At 37.1% G+C, this 18,063-nt stretch overlaps 4 protein-coding genes across 4 annotated transcripts; 2 read left to right on the top strand and 2 right to left on the bottom strand.

Annotated features, from left to right (window-relative positions):
• Positions 1–1,070: 1,070 nt before the first annotated feature.
• BDF20DRAFT_811920 (mitochondrial pyruvate carrier) lies at positions 1,071–1,620 on the top strand (the record flags this gene model as incomplete). The annotated part of the gene is made up of 4 exons (XM_053076735.1): positions 1,071–1,150; positions 1,225–1,228; positions 1,306–1,402; positions 1,481–1,620. 4 exons carry the CDS (start codon positions 1,071–1,073, stop codon positions 1,618–1,620), a joined length of 321 nt encoding a protein of 106 aa, XP_052941169.1.
• A 230-nt stretch (positions 1,621–1,850) lies between these two features.
• Positions 1,851–2,681, bottom strand: BDF20DRAFT_847193 (Sedlin). The gene is made up of 5 exons (XM_053079789.1): positions 2,565–2,681; positions 2,404–2,500; positions 2,254–2,320; positions 2,100–2,187; positions 1,851–2,026 (listed from the first exon to the last, which is right to left on the bottom strand). The coding sequence occupies exons 1-5, from the start codon at positions 2,604–2,606 to the stop codon at positions 1,880–1,882; spliced, it is 441 nt and encodes a 146-aa protein (XP_052941168.1). The 5' UTR covers positions 2,607–2,681; the 3' UTR covers positions 1,851–1,879.
• Positions 2,682–3,270: 589 nt separating this feature from the next.
• Positions 3,271–5,102, top strand: BDF20DRAFT_813040 (kinase-like domain-containing protein; the record flags this gene model as incomplete). Its single annotated transcript, XM_053076854.1, has 7 exons — positions 3,271–3,370; positions 3,456–3,639; positions 3,865–3,995; positions 4,131–4,200; positions 4,277–4,344; positions 4,420–4,477; positions 4,556–5,102. The coding sequence occupies 7 exons, from the start codon at positions 3,271–3,273 to the stop codon at positions 5,100–5,102; spliced, it is 1,158 nt and encodes a 385-aa protein (XP_052941167.1).
• A 2,003-nt stretch (positions 5,103–7,105) lies between these two features.
• On the bottom strand, positions 7,106–8,605 carry BDF20DRAFT_904303 (uncharacterized protein; the record flags this gene model as incomplete). The annotated part of the gene is made up of 2 exons (XM_053083010.1): positions 7,106–7,356; positions 7,423–8,605. 2 exons carry the CDS (start codon positions 8,603–8,605, stop codon positions 7,106–7,108), a joined length of 1,434 nt encoding a protein of 477 aa, XP_052941166.1.
• Between the last annotated feature and the right edge of the window lie 9,458 nt (positions 8,606–18,063).

Raw genomic sequence — 18,063 nt, 5'->3', positions numbered from 1 at the left:
ACCTGCCTTAACATGACAGAGGATTCTCTAACAGCTTTTTTGCTTGTTGTTTTAGATTTGGTGATGAATTCTTGCAACACACCTACCTGTATCATGTAACCAGAGAAGATCATCGCCACAATTTCTCAGTTTGGTTTTATCAAATGTATCTTAGTATGATGAACAAGAATGCTTGGATGGGGTTAATTACATTCTTACCGCAATTCATGCTGGTTATCACCACGGGTATTGTGTTTGGCAAAGATACCTTTTTTGCCTGCTTTATACAAACGTTCGTATTTGTCACCTTCAATAAGGTAGTAACATCTCAGGTAAATCAGAAACGTTGTCTTTCAAGTCCACAAATAGAGAAGAGAAAACATTGATAAGAACTGCCTTCTATTCTTAGTACTTTATGTGGTATATATGCTTTTTACCCATCGTTTTACCGTCAACTAAGATGCACTTCAAATGGAAAGGGTTGGCTTTACTCATAGCATGGGTTGCGGGACAGGTAACATGTTGTTGCAGTAGAAACAAACTTAAGAAGCTCATCGATTTATGTTGTACACAGGCATTTTGGTTGAATTACGCGTATCAACTTGAGTTTCGAGGACAAAACACATTTTTGCAACTGTGGATATGCGGTCTATTCTTCTTTATTGTGAATGCTTGGATCATTGTAGAGTTTATTACAAGCCATCGATATGAACCTGTCTTTGGATCCACTACTGGACGTATTCGCTGGGTTTTAGGAAATGGAGATCCAGGCACAAGAAGATGACGATACTGACTGTGTATATTTAGACGTTGAAGTATATGTATAAGGTAGAATGCTTTTCCCATTTTCATTTAATGTTTTACGGAATATGAAAAAAAAGCTCTTTGTTGGTAAATGAAGATGAAAAGATGAGTTATAATCCAATAGTAAAAGGTTTTAAGTTTTTCTGCTTTTGAACGAATGAACGGGAAAAGAAAACAGAAAAAAAGAAAAAAAAGTGGGGTAAAATCATTTAAGAGTTCTATTTTCGTGCTGGTTTTTTATCTCTCTTCATCTTCCAATAACTCTTTCAAAAATCACTTATTGAAAAATGTCACAGGCTTCCAGTTCAATAACCAACAGATTTGTGTCTAAAATCGCTTCAAAGGAATTCAGAAACTATTTAATGAGGTAAATGCTATTGTGTGTTTGGTATGTTTTTGTACACGACGCTGACCTTCTTTGCTTTCACTGATTGTTTACAGTACCGTAATGTATCAAAGTATATTATAAGACGTTATGCACTTGTATAGGATGTAGTAATTGACGTGACTCTTTGATGATAGCATTTCTGGGGACCTGTCGCTAACTGGGGCTTACCCTTAGCTGCTATCGCAGATTCACAAAAGGATCCTAGTCTAATTTCAGGAAATATGACGTTAGGTAATCTTTTGCTATTTACCAAAAACATAAAGGGCGACAGCTACTGAAATGTTCATCATCTGCTTTACATTATAATAGCTTTATGTATTTACTCTGGTCTATTCATGCGTTTTGCTTTGGCTGTTAAGCCTGTCAATTATTTACTGTTCGCATGCCATGCTACAAATGAAGTAGCCCAATTAAACCAAGGTTACAGATTTCTAAAGTACAACAAGTAAAGTATAACCGTGAAGCAGTGATAGAGTACTACACATGAGGTTTGTGATACTGATACGCCTTTCATCTCTGGATATACTAGGTTCGGTGGTAAAGAAGCGACAGAAAAGGAAGCAGCAAAGGTAGTCAAGGAGAAAGATTGAGAACCATCTTTATTACTATTTAAAATTTGCACGCATCTTTTGTACCTTATCTATTTTTACAGTCAAAATGATTTCATAAAAAAAAAAACGGTATAAATATAAACACAGTCTGTACAGATCAGATATCTAAGGTTGTTTTCGCATTCATTCCAATGTTTTCAATGGCACGTGCAAAGGCTTTACTTTGAATGGATTTTTGAAAATCAATATTATAGAATGGATTACAAACCGTCGCCACGTAAGCTGAATGGATTCTACGAAATAGCTAGAAACAAAACGATGGGAACAGGTTAGAACCATCCTCCTTTCTTAAAATTGTTTGTAGAGTATTAAAGTACCGCTTTCATATCTGCATCACGTATAATGCCGTCTGTAACAGAGACAACTACTACAATTTTAACTCTGGTATTGGTTATGTACCCATATCTATACCATAGTTAGAAGTCTTGTGAGTGCTCAAAATTGTTCCCCATGAGTTTTCTTTCGCCTTACACTGCCAAATCTTCCATGGCATATAATAGACCAAGGTACAAGTCGAGGTTCTTGGGTCCATTGGACACTAATCGAGCAGAATTCAAGCTTTGGCAAATTAGAAGAGTCAAGCGCTCAATACACTGTAGATGCAAGTGAAAGCAGTTGTACCTCTTTCCTCTATCACGTCAATTGAAGTGTGTGCAATGTAGTGGTATTTAAGATCGGGATGCGATGTGCTGAAGTTTTTGATGTACAAAGGATTGCTCTACAAAGCCAGATGTCAATAATCAAATATGGCTTAACATTCAACAAAACTGTCTGCCATTTACTTGTTTGCCAATAAGTGCTATGCAGTTAACTTCACTTGACATGTATGAATTTGGATAAAAGAGCGTTTCTTTGTATGTTGCTTAAGTTAGAAAAAAAGAAAAAAAAAAAGATTAAAATGCTGAAAATTTAATGCTGGATTTCTACTTTTGCTTCTTTGTTATTCAGGTACAAGTACGCGTAGTATATTTGTTTGATTTAAATTGTTTTACGCACTGTATAAGTGCTGCTGTACGTCAAACATTGCTGAATCATGTAACAGATGCTACATCGCTTTAAATGCCCTGTAGATGAAAGCTATATTCTCATATATTGGCAAGCTTAAAAAGGTTACACACTCAAGCTCCATTGTGTGTATAATTATAGTTGGCGGCTTACGTTGAGCATGTGTTAATACTGTCTTGAATAATCCGTCGATTGCAGAGATCCATACTCATGGACCTCTCCAATTTTTAATGCGATCCATTAGCTTAGCATCAAAATCATAATGATTTGAAGATGAGCGTTCTTTAAAAATAAATGAGTCGTTCCCGTGGTGTGGTGCGGCGACAAGCAGTTTGGGGAGAGCTACGACCAGTTACCAAAAATAGTGCATTTAATTTAAAGTTCGTTTTTTTCTTTTTAATCGAACTATCAACATCTTTCTTCCCTTGCTTCTCTTCTTACTATTCTTCTACATCTTTTGCAATATTGCTACATAAAAATCAAATGGGATTTCGAGAGACATTGAATACAATAGTTCATGGAGGGGTGCCTCAACCAGAATCGTATGAGAGGAAGAAACTGTATAATTTTGGAGACGAGCTAGGTAACGATATCAACTCTTGAGACAGCATTTCAAGTGAGCAATTTTAATGACAGGCAATCACTATGCAAAATATGTATTATTACAGGAAGTGGATCCTACGGCTATGTCAAAGAGGCGACCAGACACTCTGATCATCAGAAAGTAGCTATCAAAATCATACCCAAGTCGAAAGTCAAGAATCGATTTGAGATTGTCCACAGAGAAATGAACGTATTAAAGGGTCTATCTCATCCTAACATCATAGGCTTTTATGATTGGTTTGAATCTCGGTAAAATCGTTAATCCTGTTTTCGAACCTCAATCGTCATTAACTTTGCAAATTCTTCGTTTTTTTGCATAGTGAGAAGTTTTATCTAGTATTTGAATTGTAAATAAACACAGCGGATCAGCTTCTGTCGTTTGTTTAAAAAAAAAAAAAAAAAAAAAAAAAAAAAAAGAGCGAAGAACACAAGATAAAAGCTAACATTTTCGTCTTGTATACCTCTACGTTGTAGAGCTACCGGTGGTGAACTTTTTGAACGGTTATTTGAAAGAGGCAAATTCACTGAGAAAGATGCTATTGCTGTCATCAAATCTGTTTTGCAAGGATTAGAATATCTCCATCAGCACAACATCGTTCACAGAGGTATACACTTCCACTTTGTTTGATAACGTTGAGCACGAGAGTGGCTCCTATTAGAGATGTTGCATGAATATTCATAGCGCATGCATGCAATTTGGCTAACAGTTTTCTATTTCTTGCCCATGGTACTTGAATTAGATATGAAACCTGAAAACTTGTTATTTAAAACTCCAGATAGTACAGCAGAATTAGTTATCTGCGATTTTGGGTAAGGAAAAGAAAAAAGTAAAGCAGCGTAGAATTTAAGTACAATTTGACTTACGAGAGCATGTGTGAATACATAGTATCGCTAAGGAATTGAAGGATGATGATTTAGCAGTGCAAACTGTATGCGGATCACCGGGTTACGTTGGTATGCAAAAACCAAGAAATGTTGAGCGTCAAGTAGGAAAAATATGCCACTTACGCTTGTAGTTTTGTTCTTTAGCTCCCGAAGTACTTTCAAAGAAGCCTTATAGCTTTCCTGTGGATATTTGGGGCGTAGGGTAAAGAATGTAATAGCATAAATCATCTATACACAGAGATCTTTTCGATTACAAGCAACGTCTTATCCAACTAAATAGTGTGATAACGTATACAGTACTTTGCGGTTACCAACCTTTCCAAGCTGAAGACAACCTTCAAATGATGCACGATATAACAAACGCTCGGTATGAATTTCACGACCGCTATTGGCGAAACATATCGTCTGATGCCCGCAGCTTTATTCGGAAATGTCTTGCATTGGACCCTCGCAATAGACCTTCGGCCTCAGCAGCTTTAAAGGATGGATGGATGACCGGACAAAAAGCAAAGGAGATTGATCTGTTGGATACAGTGATTGAGAATTTTAACGCTCGTCGTACGTTTAAAAGCGCTGTCAGTGCTGTGAAAGCTATGAATAGAATAAGAGCAAAATCTATTAACAGAGAAGAGGAAAGGAAGAAGAGAGGGTTAATATTAAGTAACAATATTGATTCATTATCAATTGAATTGGCTGCGACATCGATAAGTGGAGCAACTGTAACGAAGGCTGTTACAAACATGACTAACAACACATCTGCAATATTGAATGCAACTTCAGCAGCACCGGTAACTACTACAACAGTGATCAATGCGGACGCCAGCTAGGATGAGTTTATTACACTTTCTCCCGTCACATCTTATCTATGCATTCATCATTTATATCGTAATCCATCATTATTCAATCCTACTTTTCGCACTGTATCATTACATACAACAAATGTATAGCCCACTGTACTGTATGGGCCCCATTAAAAGCATATACAAAACGATTCGTCTAAAGCTTTAATCACGTGCTATGGCTTGTGGTTGCCTTTGAGAAAAACATGAACAAGTGCTATCATTGTTACACGAACTGTTTTATTGTAATTATCAGAAAGTAATTGTGTAGTTTATTTGTAATTTCTGCTGTTATCTTCGTCAGAAAATGAACTTGGTCCTTCTGCATCTATTTGTTATTGTTTATTATAAAAAAAATTGATCCGTCCCATGCATCTACTATAGTTATCATATCAACTTATCGTGTGCCCCTCCCTATCCTACTGTATTCCAGGTCACAATTGAATTTCCAAGGAAAAGTACTCTGCTCAACGAATACTTTCTTAATTTATTATCGTATCGTTGTCTTGTTTGTCAATTTAAGATTTTCTATAACCCTCGTCCTTAGCAAAAACTTACCATTGTCTATAACTATTTAATGCAATTATAAAGATTGTATGAGACTAGATCACAACACTTCTATTTATAATACCTGTCGTTTTGAATTGACCAGTAAATTCCCCTTTGCAAAATCATAAAACATACTATACCTTATCATGCACAAAAAAGCCTATCGCTTTAAACAACAATGAGGCGGAGTACAATGTTGGCTTGGTTGAAGACGGGTATTATAACAGCTGTACTTGTCAAAGTGCCATAATTATTCGAACTTCTGCAAAAAAAAAAAAAAAAGAAACAACAGTAATAATGATATGAAAATTTGTCAACAAAAAAGCAACAAAAAAGCAACAGTGATAATGATGAAGATACAGATATGTCTCTGTCTCACAACAACAGTAATACTGATAGGAATCTCTCTCTATGGTGTTATCTCTAACACAGAACGTAACAAGCATTTGGTAGGTGAAATCGTACGAAGAGAAAAGGTACTATCACTAAAAAGACATGAGGTAAAAACTGAGGAGTTAGTTGTTTTGAAACGTAGAAAGGAACTTGATTTGGTGAATGAAAATAATAAACTTATAAAAGTTGAACTCATCCATCTAAAGTACCATATCATGCTGTTTATTCGTGCCATTTCTTTTCTATTTTCCCAATCTTGGTAGTTTGTTCCAATTATTCAATAAAAAAGCTTTATTAGTTCTAATGCCCATATTGTTTCTAAAAGACAAGGTAGAATAAAAGTGGTTAGACAATTTAAATAAACGTGTACACTCATTTTGAAAAAGTTATGCAGCTTGATTGCCAACGGTATTATGTTCTCGCCCAAAGATAAGCAGATATGACTTTTTCAGAAAAAGGTTAAATTTCCTGTGATATTCAGTGTTTGTGGGTTTGGTTGATAAGCGTAAACGCGAGGTGTTACAATTAGATGAAGAGGTTTAAATTAAGTTTATTAGATGTTGAAAAATAGAAAGGACAGCAAACAGAAGGTTTGCAAGATTGATCATCATTGAAACACATGCAAAAAGAGTTAAGTATTCCCTTTATACTTTCATCAAAACTCTTTCTTTCAATAAATACTTAAATGTTAGCCGTGTCCTCGGTTTCATCAAATGGAAATATCAAATTTAGACGCTGTTCGTCGATAAGAATTTTGCTCAAATTTACCGTTTGTTAGGCTGTTTGGTAAGCATCTGTTAAGCACGTGGGAGTAGAGGTAACGGCGTCATGATGAAAGCATGTTTGTATTTGTTCACATTTGTTGATCCAGCCTGCCTACATGCATGCTCTAACATAATTTCTTCTTACTGGTTGTACAAAACTGATGCTCAGCAACACGCTTAGCAATGCCTAACAAAATTTTTAACAGAATGCTCAGCAATAAAAAAAAAGAAAACACGGCAAAGTCCACATAGATCGAATAAGTTAATTTTACTTTTGAATTATTATTAATTATGTTGATATTTCAAATGGCATTGTCGTTTGCGACTTTGGGATAGTGAAAAAATGCCATTAAATGCAGAGGTGGTGATCGTTGGGCGGTTTCGGCTTGTCATTGCTGGATGGACTGATGGTTTGCAGATGCCATTGAAGGTTTCAAGTACGCGACAAACGCGAGGCATATCCACAATAAGTTTGGTTAAATCATCCAAGCAGCTAGGAATTTTGATTTTTTCTAACTCGTACATGACATAAAGTCCTGTTGACGGCAAAACCAAGACGTAAAACGTAATCATTCTTCCAATTACCTGTAGGCCCAGTACACCTTCCATGTTTTGTGCGTCAAGAGCATTTTTGCAGAATAAACCAACGCGAAGTAGATCCTGACAAATCAAATAATTGCTACCACCTTGAGCAGCTGACTTAGCTTCCCCATAACCATAATTCGACGCCCATGTCATCCCATGTAAACGACTTAGACATATATCGGGACGTTTTGTTGATAAGTCTTCGTGCTTTCGGGCTTCTGAAGTCAGTTCATTGGTCCACCGTAGGTATATGCCCTCGTCCGGATCGTCAAATAAACCGGACAAAAAAGGATCAACATATCGAGTGCTAAGTTCCAACTCGTTGATATCTTCTGCAATTGGTACAGGAGGAAGCTTCCGAATTAGGTCGATTATGCAATTTTTGAACTTGTTTTCATTAGAGGGGAGGTCCAAATCCAAAAACTTTGCAGTCGCCTTATCTCGACTGATTATTCCCATGGCAAGAGCTTGGGCGATGCCGATCATGCTGGTAGTCGTTTCCATTGACATTTGGAGCTTTTTAATGCCATATTTTGTTTCTATCTCATTGATAGTCGCTTCGAGGTTGTGATTGTTGAAGTAGGGTGATAAATCCTCTGGGTACTGATTACGGGACAATAGCAAAATGTGGGTGGCAGCCAAAGCCAAGTGAATGTGATTTTCGAGTGATAATTTCCATTTGTGTTGACATAGTGAAAGCTGCAGCTTATGAAACGCCATTGTTACATCGAACTTTTGTACCAACAAATGGTCATCGTGATCAAGAGGCGGAAAAGATAGGCATAATGGATCCAACAACTCAGTTGTAAGGGCATTGCTTAAGTGACGTTTCTTAGGCTTGTCCTGGTTGTTGTGGCTTTGTTGTTGCCCTGTCGTTGGCTCTTCCTGTGATATCGTCTGTGATTGTTTTGGTAGTGTTTCTGGGTGGTTAGCATAAAAATGTGTCTTTAACTCGCCGATTTCCATAAAATGAGCGATGCAAGCAGGGCAGCCAAAGTGCTTCTCAATGTCATCGTGTGAGCGGGTAGCTTTAATATAGGTATATTCATCATTATCATATCGTCTAATCCCTGTTACTCGATGTGGCAATAGTATACTGTGCTTTCGTAAGTGTTGTCGAAGGGATTGTGGGGTGCTGTATGCATTTTGGCATGTAAAACATTGGTGTAAAATAGTAACTAGTTTTGTCTTGCTCGTCATTGCAGCCACCAAGAAGAATAATATAAAGAGAAGCTTGGTTTACAAAAAAACACTGAATTTACTCACTTTTGTTGACCCCACCTGCCCACATACATGCTCTTTCATGCTTGCCTCTTAACAGGTCTAAAAAACTAATGCTACACAAAGTGCTAAACACAATGATTAACATGGTTATTTATACGCGTAAACTAAATTAAATTTTCATGCAGACATGAGTACAAACAAAAAATTAAATTAATTAAAATTAAGTTAAAAACTAAGTAAGCATAAGTTTACCAGAACTTATACCACGGGTGGGTCTGTATCACATTACTCGCTTCCGCTTCGGAAACGTCTTGATTATTGGTCGTACCTACAATAATCTCAGTTTCCTCCGCTTCAGCTCCTAATGTGATAAGGTTTTCCGTAGAAAAAATTGAATTGGTGATCTTTGTACTAGTAGAAGCAGCGGCTGTTGGTTTGTAATAGAAGTTTTCAAAAGTGTTGGTGTTTAAACTCCAGTTTGCATGTGTCTTGATATCTTGAATGGCATTTCCTTTTTCTACTGCCTTGGTACTCGCGGCAGATCGAATAGAATGTGCTTTGAACTGGGGATCAACTCCTGCTTTTTTCATAATGTCTTTAATCCATGCAGCTAAAGTGGATGGCCGAATAGATGTAACCTTTGTATTATCTGTGATATACGCCAAGAACAAGGTATGTTCTTCTGGTAGATTTTCCCGCAAGGTCTTCGTCTTCATCATAAAGTCTTGCAGTGTGCCTACCGGACATATAGATTTGTCTTGGATGATTCCCAAGGTAACCGACTTTACTTGCGTTTCTTTGGCTTCGCGGAAGTGTAAAGTGACACTTTCCAATTGCTGAACATCCCCATACTGAAACCTTACATCTCGATGTTGTAATCGGCCCATATCCGATCTTGGTCGTGCCATAGTTGCCAGACATAACAATGCAATAGTTTTCTGTTGGAGTGTCTCGATTTGTAGAGTGTTGTTGTGAAGCCAATGTTTCCTTATGTAGTTGACGAGTAAATCAGTATTCCATGTTTGAAGTTGTTGAGGCTTGGGGATCTTGATGGTTTTGCGTCTTTTGGTTGCAAAAAAATGGAGTACTTTTTTATTTGACGCTATGGCTGGTTTATCAGCATGAATATATTTAAACACTGATGCAATGGATGAGCGTAGAGTGTTGAGGTGTGTGGGACTATATTGATTATTGTGAACTAAGAAATTGATTACATTGTTGATGTTGTATTCTTGACAATTGAGACCTCTTGTTTGGCACCATTCAACCCATTTTTTCCATCCAGTGTCATAAATCTTTGATGTACTTCCTCTAGTACTCTCGGAAATATATGTTACTGCTTCCTTGCCTAGGCCTTGGTTTTGTATGGCTTGCCTGATAAGAGCCAGGCGGCTAACTCCAGAGATTGAGAACGGTAAATCCTTGGTTTTGCTAGCTGTCTCATCCCCATCACCATTGGGAACCAATACTGGGTTGGCCAGTTTGGTGTGATAAGGACCACCTTTTCTAACCGCTGTGCTTTGATGAGTCGAAGGACCTGGGTATCAGTTTTCATGGAGGGTAACAATAAGCTGTCTTCTTCGGCCATATCTGCTGGAAGGCATCCACCGCCAGGGCTTCCGGGTCCGGTCTCAAGCTGTAGTACTGGTGGAATCGTCGGTTGTGTCTGCTCGCAAATGTGTCCACTCGTATTGGGCCCCATACCTGTTTCAATTCCCTTACTATTCTCTTGGGGAGGCTTTTCTCGTATACCGGTACCTGTTTTCTCGATAAGAGATCCGCTTCTGTGTTCAATATTCCTTTCACATGCTGGTAATCTACTTCTATCCCGAACTTGTTGCATAATTCCTGAATCTTTATCGCAATCTCCTGAAGCAGTGGAGATGCAGTACCGCCTTCCTTTGTTGTGTATTTGATAGACGTCTTGTTGTCTGTGAAATTTTTTATCGTCTTGTTTCTGAAGTTTGGCGCATGGAGCTTCAGAGCAAAATAAATGGCCATCAGTTCTCATACGTTGATGGACCACTGTTTCTCCTCCTCCGTCCAGTATCCATGTGTCTTCATGAATGTTGATGCTATTCCCCAGCCCGTTTCCGAGCTGTCTGTGTATATTGTCACTGTGGGGACTTTGATTTGGATCTGTCTGATGGGTTTTCCGTTCTTTGTTGTAAGATTCTGCAACCACCACTGTATCTCGTCTCCCGCTTCCTTCGACCAACGAAATGCCGTCTCCCACTTTTGATAGTGACCTCGTAAGATTCTTGTGATAGTGACCTCGTAAGATTCTTGTCAGATCCCTCTGTAAGTATCGAATGTGAAGGAGAGCTTCCTGCATTGCCGGAATCATAGCTGTCATCTTGCCCATCAGACCCGCCATCCATCTGCATGTTCTGGGTGTCATCTGTTGTGCTTGTTTCAGGCGTTGTCTTAAGTTTTGAAGCTTCTTTTCCGGTACCTTTATAGTCATCCGCTTTGTGTCGAAGGTGAAGCCTAGGTAATCTTGGACATGCATTGGAGTTAGTACACTCTTGGTTTTGTTTATTAGAAATCCTAATGACTCTAGATGTCTCATTATCTTGGTTGCTGATGCTTGTAACTGCTCTTTGTCTTGATCCAGAACGCAGATATCGTCTAAAAAGTATACTAGCCGAATCCCTTCTCTTCTGATTGGTTCTAAAGCGTATCTTAGTAGCTTGGAGAAAATCCTGGGAGCTGTATTCAAACCGAAATTTAGAGCTCGATAAGTGTACGTTGTTCCTTGGTTTTGAAATGCCAGATAAGGTCTGGAGGCTGGATGAATTGGGATACTGTATGCATCCTTTAAGTCGAGTTTTATTATAAAATCTCCTTTTTCGATTAATTCTCTCAGCGCTGGTACCCTTTCCATCTTGAAGTGCTGAACCTGAATGAACTGATTCAATTTTTTGCAATCGAGAATTGGACGTCTCTTCGTTGGTTCCTGAATTGTGAAGAACTTCGACAGGAATTGGTTTGAAAATGTGGGGTTTTTGCATTCCTCGATAATTCCCGCTGTCAAAAATTTTTCCACTGCTAGATTCGTCTCCTGTTGCTCCACTTGGTTGACGGGATGTTGCACTGTTCTCCATGGAATTGGGTTGGTGATAAACTGAATTTTGTATCCTTCCTCTACTATCTGTAAAGGCCAAGGATGAGAAGTAATCTTTTTCCAATTTTTGATGAAATGTGTAAGACGGCCACCGGGTAAGATACCATCCTCTGGTATCGTATAGTTAATCTTTGTCGTGTTGGTTGAATGAAGTGGTGTGGTAGTTGGTGACGTAGGTGTAGTGAATGATTGGTCGGTTCTCGGATTGGTTGAGTCTATGTGAGTCAACGGTGTTATGTTTATTGCTGGCTTGTTGTAGTGTCGACATAGCCGTTTGTGGAATGTTGATTGGTCGTTGAGGATCCGAATGTTCCACGACTTCGTCCTCTGGGCTGAAAATTTCCATGTTGGTACCGGTTAAATGGTCTCGATCCTCGTCCATAGCCCCTGTTATTGTATCCCTTTCCTCTGTTATTGTAGGTGTTGTTGTTTGCAGCGCCTGACAGCACTCTTTGTGCAAATCGTGCTTCATGGAGTTCTTTAACAAATTCGGTGTCAAAGATGTTGGGTTTTCTAGCATCCTCTTCTTGTTCCAAATGTCGAAGACTTGCAGGTAGTCTAAGTGCTTTGGCACTAAGCTCTTTTGCTTCGTGATCCAAGTCTCTTGCATGGGAAAATCCAAAGACTGCTGCCCGTTCTGCTTGGGACATAGCATCCATGAAGGTTTGCTTTGCTCCTTCGTCAGCAAAAATACATTTCTCTTGGATAGACTCCAAAAGTTCATAGATCTCCGTCGCTGTTCTTGCTTGGACTCGTGCTTCCTCTGCATGTCTACTGGTTGTTGTGACGACTTGGTGGGAGTCGACTTTCCACTTCTTGAGGTCGTTGGTGAACTCCCTGTTGATTTGTGGAGTACTGGTCCATTCGTTGTGATTATACTTGGGGATGCGTTTCTTAAAACGTTTGATATCGTCTTTGAGATCAGAGGTTGGTGTCTCGTCCAAAATTTCCCTGATCCGTTCTGGGAGGTCTTTTCCTCTGTAATTGATTTCTCTTTGTTCCTCTTTTTGTGTTTCAAATTCTTTGAGAATCTTAGCAACGTCTTCTCTTGTAAAGAAAGGGGATTGTTTCTCGTTCCTGGTTGTTGATTACATCATTATGGATATCACTCATAGTTTGTTTCCACGATGCGCGGCTTTGAAAGATATAGGGAAGAAAGGGATTTTATTGGTTATTATTATATTTATAAAAAATAAAGCGTGGCTCTGAGAGCATTTATCACATTAGGAGCTGAAGCGGAGGAAACTGAGATTATTGTAGGTACGACCAATAATGTGCATAAAGAAAATGATAATTGCAAGCAAGAGGGTTGCCAAAAAGTCCGGTCCAATATCACGCTTGCATACATACTGTACATATTTGGATCCATGCATATTATATAATTTCTATCCATGGCATAATATTATTAACACACTCCTTTTTGGATTGATCCGTCAACTAAAAAACGTGGCAGGCGAAATCTCACAATTTTTTTTTTTTTTTTGTTAAGCAATTTTGTTAAGCACTTTTTGTTAAGCAATTTTTTGTTAAGCAATTTTTGTTAAGCAATTTTTGTTAAGCAATTTTGTTAAGCAATTTTTTGTTAAGCACTTTTTTGTTAAGCACTTTGTTAAGCAATTTTGTTAAGCACTTTTTTGTTAAGCAATTTTTGTTAAGCAATTTTGTTAAGCAATTTTTTGTTAAGCAATTTTTGTTAAGCAATTTTGTTAAGCAATTTTTTGTTAAGCAATTTTTGTTAAGCAATTTGTTAAGCAATTTTGTTAAGCACTTTTTGTTAAGCAATTTTGTTAAGCAATTTTTTGTTAAGCAATTTTTGTTAAGCAATTTTTGTTAAGCACTTTTTTGTTAAGCACTTTGTTAAGCAATTTTGTTAAGCAATTTTTTGTTAAGCACTTTTTGTTAAGCACTTTGTTAAGCAATTTTTTGTTAAGCAATTTTTGTTAAGCACTTTTTGTTAAGCAATTTTGTTAAGCACTTTTTGTTAAGCACTTTTTGTTAAGCACTTTTTGTTAAGCAATTTTGTTAAGCAATTTTTTGTTAAGCAATTTTTGTTAAGCAATTTTGTTAAGCAATTTTTTGTTAAGCAATTTTTGTTAAGCACTTTGTTAAGCAATTTTGTTAAGCAATTTTTTGTTAAGCAATTTTGTTAAGCAATTTTTTGTTAAGCAATTTTGTTAAGCACTTTGTTAAGCACTTTTTGTTAAGCAATTTTGTTAAGCAATTTTTTGTTAAGCACTTTTTTGTTAAGCACTTTGTTAAGCAATTTTGTTAAGCACTTTTTTGTTAAGCAATTTTGTTAAGCAACTTTGTTAAGCAATTTTTGTTAAGCACTTTTTGTTAAGCACTTTGTTAAGCAATTTTGTTAAGCAATTTTTTGTTAAGCAATTTTTGTTAAGCAATTTTTTGTTAAGCACTTTGTTAAGCAATTTTGTTAAGCAATTTTTTGTTAAGCACTTTGTTAAGCACTTTTTGTTAAGCAATTTTTTGTTAAGCACTTTTTGTTAAGCAATTTTGTTAAGCAATTTTGTTAAGCAATTTTTGTTAAGCAATTTTTTGTTAAGCAATTTTGTTAAGCACTTTGTTAAGCACTTTTTTGTTAAGCACTTTGTTAAGCAATTTTGTTAAGCAATTTTTTGTTAAGCAATTTTTGTTAAGCAATTTGTTAAGCAATTTTGTTAAGCACTTTTTGTTAAGCAATTTTGTTAAGCAATTTTGTTAAGCACTTTTTGTTAAGCACTTTGTTAAGCAATTTTGTTAAGCAATTTTGTTAAGCACTTTTTGTTAAGCAATTTTGTTAAGCAATTTTTTGTTAAGCACTTTTTGTTAAGCACTTTGTTAAGCAATTTTGTTAAGCAATTTTTTGTTAAGCACTTTTTGTTAAGCACTTTGTTAAGCAATTTTTTGTTAAGCAATTTTTGTTAAGCACTTTTTGTTAAGCAATTTTGTTAAGCAATTTTTTGTTAAGCACTTTTTGTTAAGCACTTTGTTAAGCAATTTTGTTAAGCAATTTTTTGTTAAGCACTTTTTGTTAAGCACTTTGTTAAGCAATTTTTTGTTAAGCAATTTTTTGTTAAGCACTTTTTGTTAAGCACTTTGTTAAGCAATTTTGTTAAGCAATTTTTTGTTAAGCACTTTTTGTTAAGCACTTTGTTAAGCAATTTTTTGTTAAGCAATTTTTGTTAAGCACTTTTTGTTAAGCAATTTTGTTAAGCAATTTTTTGTTAAGCACTTTTTGTTAAGCACTTTGTTAAGCAATTTTGTTAAGCAATTTTGTTAAGCAATTTTTGTTAAGCACTTTGTTAAGCAATTTTGTTAAGCAATTTTTGTTAAGCAATTTTGTTAAGCAATTTTTTGTTAAGCAATTTTTGTTAAGCATTTTGTTAAGCAATTTTGTTAAGCAATTTTTTGTTAAGCAATTTTTGTTAAGCAATTTTGTTAAGCAATTTTGTTAAGCAATTTTGTTAAGCAATTTTGTTAAGCAATTTTTGTTAAGCAATTTTTGTTAAGCAATTTTGTTAAGCAATTTTTTGTTAAGCAATTTTTGTTAAGCAATTTTTGTTAAGCAATTTTGTTAAGCAATTTTTTGTTAAGCACTTTTTGTTAAGCAATTTTGTTAAGCAATTTTTTGTTAAGCACTTTTTGTTAAGCAATTTTGTTAAGCAATTTTTTGTTAAGCAATTTTTGTTAAGCAATTTTTGTTAAGCAATTTTGTTAAGCACTTTTTGTTAAGCACTTTTTGTTAAGCAATTTTGTTAAGCAATTTTGTTAAGCACTTTGTTAAGCACTTTTTTGTTAAGCACTTTGTTAAGCACTTTTTGTTAAGCAATTTTTGTTAAGCAATTGGTTGTCGTACCTAAACGAATCCCAGTTGACTCTACTTCTGCTTCCAATGTGATACATGCTCTCTGAGCCACGCTTTATTTTCCTTTTTTGATAATAATAATATGTTTTCCCTTTCTTCCCTATATCTTTCTAAGCCGCGCATCGTGGACAAACTATGACTGATCCGATTATCAATAATGAACCAAGAACATTTACTGAAGCTGAAGTCATCGAATTACTTCGACTTGTTAAAACGGCCCGAACAAACCGAAACTCAACAAGCAAGAGAGGAGCGAGAGTTACCGTTGGGAATCTCTTCCTCTTTGGACAAAATTACGAAGCAACAACATCAAGATAATTTTAAACGCTACAAGCGTGACCTTACCAAATACCACCACGACGAGTGGACTATCGCAGAAGAGATTAATAAATCCTTCATCCCAAAGCTCAAACATTACACTGTGGACACGATTCAAGTCGTTAACGCTCACTACAAAGGAGCAGAAATCAGTAGATTACACGGAAGAGCAGCAACTGAAATCTTCGAACAACTCTCAGTTCTTAAAACGGGAGAAATCTCAACAACAGAAGCACTCCAAATCTTGGACGAGGCCATTGAAAGTGCCAGAAGACTCGCGACTCATGCCTGGTTTCAAGGTAAACAGCATGATGAAGACGCTAAAGAATACGCCATTAGAGCACTTAAATTACCCCCCCCCCCGCAGTCTTAAACACTTGGAAACAAAAGATTCGGGTAGCAAACGAGAAGCTTTTGATGACGAATTTATCGCCATGTACCACGAAGCCAACTATCAACAACGAATACTTCGAGCAGCTACCACCAACCCTTCCAATGGACGAGGTCGAGGAGGATATTCAAATTCCTCAAGTTGGAACAACAATCGAGGAGGAGGACGTGGTTATTTTGGCCGAGGAGGACCAAAAAACTACTTTGGAGGAAGGGGACGGGGGAACCCAACCTTCTACAACAGCAACAATTTCCCCTACAATTCTCACAGTACAACATCAACAGACCACACAACTACAAGACCTCCCAGTCAACAGTAACACAAAAGTGTGTACAAGTACCACAAATCAAGGAATCATCAGCACCACAACAATTACAACAACAATTAACGACATACCCCCGGGCGGTCGACTTCAACAATTTCTGAGTTATTGGAAGACAGTAATAAATCACCCGTGGCCCTTATCGGTGATTCAGCATGGTTACAGGATCCAATTTACAAAGAATCCGACCCCGTGGAAGAACCCGAAAAAACAGACAACGATAGAGGATCAATTTCATATAAACGAAGCAGTTCAGAAATTTTTAAATGGAGGCATAATAGAAAGATCACCTACACAGGATCGACGATTCCTCTCGAGATTCTTTACAATACAAGAGAAAACAAAGAGAAGACCGATTCTAGATTGTCAAAAACTAAATTCTTTCATACAAGTCGAACATTTCAAGATGGAAGGTGTCCCGGCCCTACGCGAATTACTCGAAAAAGACGATTATATTTGCAAAATAGATTTAAAAGATGCGTACGTAGTGGTTCCTATTCACAACGATTCCAAAGATTTTCTAAGCTTCGAAAACGAAGATGTCATTTACCGATACAAGTCACTCGCATTCGGTCTAAGTGTAGCTCCGAGAATATTCTCCAAAATAATGCGATACGCTATCGAACCGCTCAGAAAGGAAGGCATTCGAATAATATACTACCTAGACGACATCTGCATTTTGTCAAAAACGAAACAAGAAATGAACCAATTGACAATGAAGGTGAGACATCATTTAGAGAAACTGGGTTTCATTATAAACTACAAGAAAAGTATCCTCACCCCATCAAAGACTCAAGAGTTCTCGGGTTCTCGTTCAACAGCAAGACGATGATTATCTCAGTCCCAACATTGAAGATTACCAACTTAGTGAGGAGAATCAGACAGGTGATTACAACCCCAATGAGAACATGCCGTTGGATAGCGGGTCTACTTGGGAAGATGACATCGATTATACCGGCGATAGGCGAAGCTCTACTACACATCAGGTACCTCCAACGGGACTTATCGAGGACATTACACATGACACATCAGAACTGGGAAGCAACTTGCTATATATCGAACACCAGCATTCAGGAATTACGTTGGTGGGAGACTTATATAACTCAGAAGAACGGATTACCAATCCAGAAGATTCCAGCAGCCAAACCAAAAACAATAATACACGTGGACGCATCGAACAGTGGATGGGGAGTCAGCTCAGACCTGATAACAGCATCAGGGATTTGGAATCAAGACGAGGAACAGCAGTCAATAAACGTGCGAGAGTTGAAGACGATCTTGTTTGCGCTGCAGTACCACGCACAAAGATGCGAAAACTCGATCATAAAAATTTACTCAGACAACAAAACAGCATTGAAATACACAACAAAATTTGGAGGGACAACATCAATGATTCAACAGGATCTAGCAATTC

This window comes from Mycotypha africana, assembly GCF_025528875.1.
Source record: "Mycotypha africana strain NRRL 2978 chromosome Unknown BDF20scaffold_1, whole genome shotgun sequence".
Lineage (NCBI taxonomy): Eukaryota > Fungi > Mucoromycota > Mucoromycetes > Mucorales > Mycotyphaceae > Mycotypha > Mycotypha africana.
This window is presented reverse-complemented; position numbering and strand designations above follow the sequence as displayed.

Excerpts from the sequence above, each read along its gene's own strand:
- BDF20DRAFT_847193 (XM_053079789.1), bottom strand. The coding sequence starts at position 2,606 with ATGTCAAGTGAAGTTAACTGCATAGCACTTATTGGCAAACAA. Across the intron at positions 2,321-2,403 it reads TGACGTGATAGAGGAAAGAG|TGTCCAATGGACCCAAGAAC; the intron begins GTACAACTGCTT and ends CTGCTCGATTAG. Across the intron at positions 2,188-2,253 it reads GCCATGGAAGATTTGGCAGT|ATATGGGTACATAACCAATA; the intron begins GTAAGGCGAAAG and ends ACTATGGTATAG.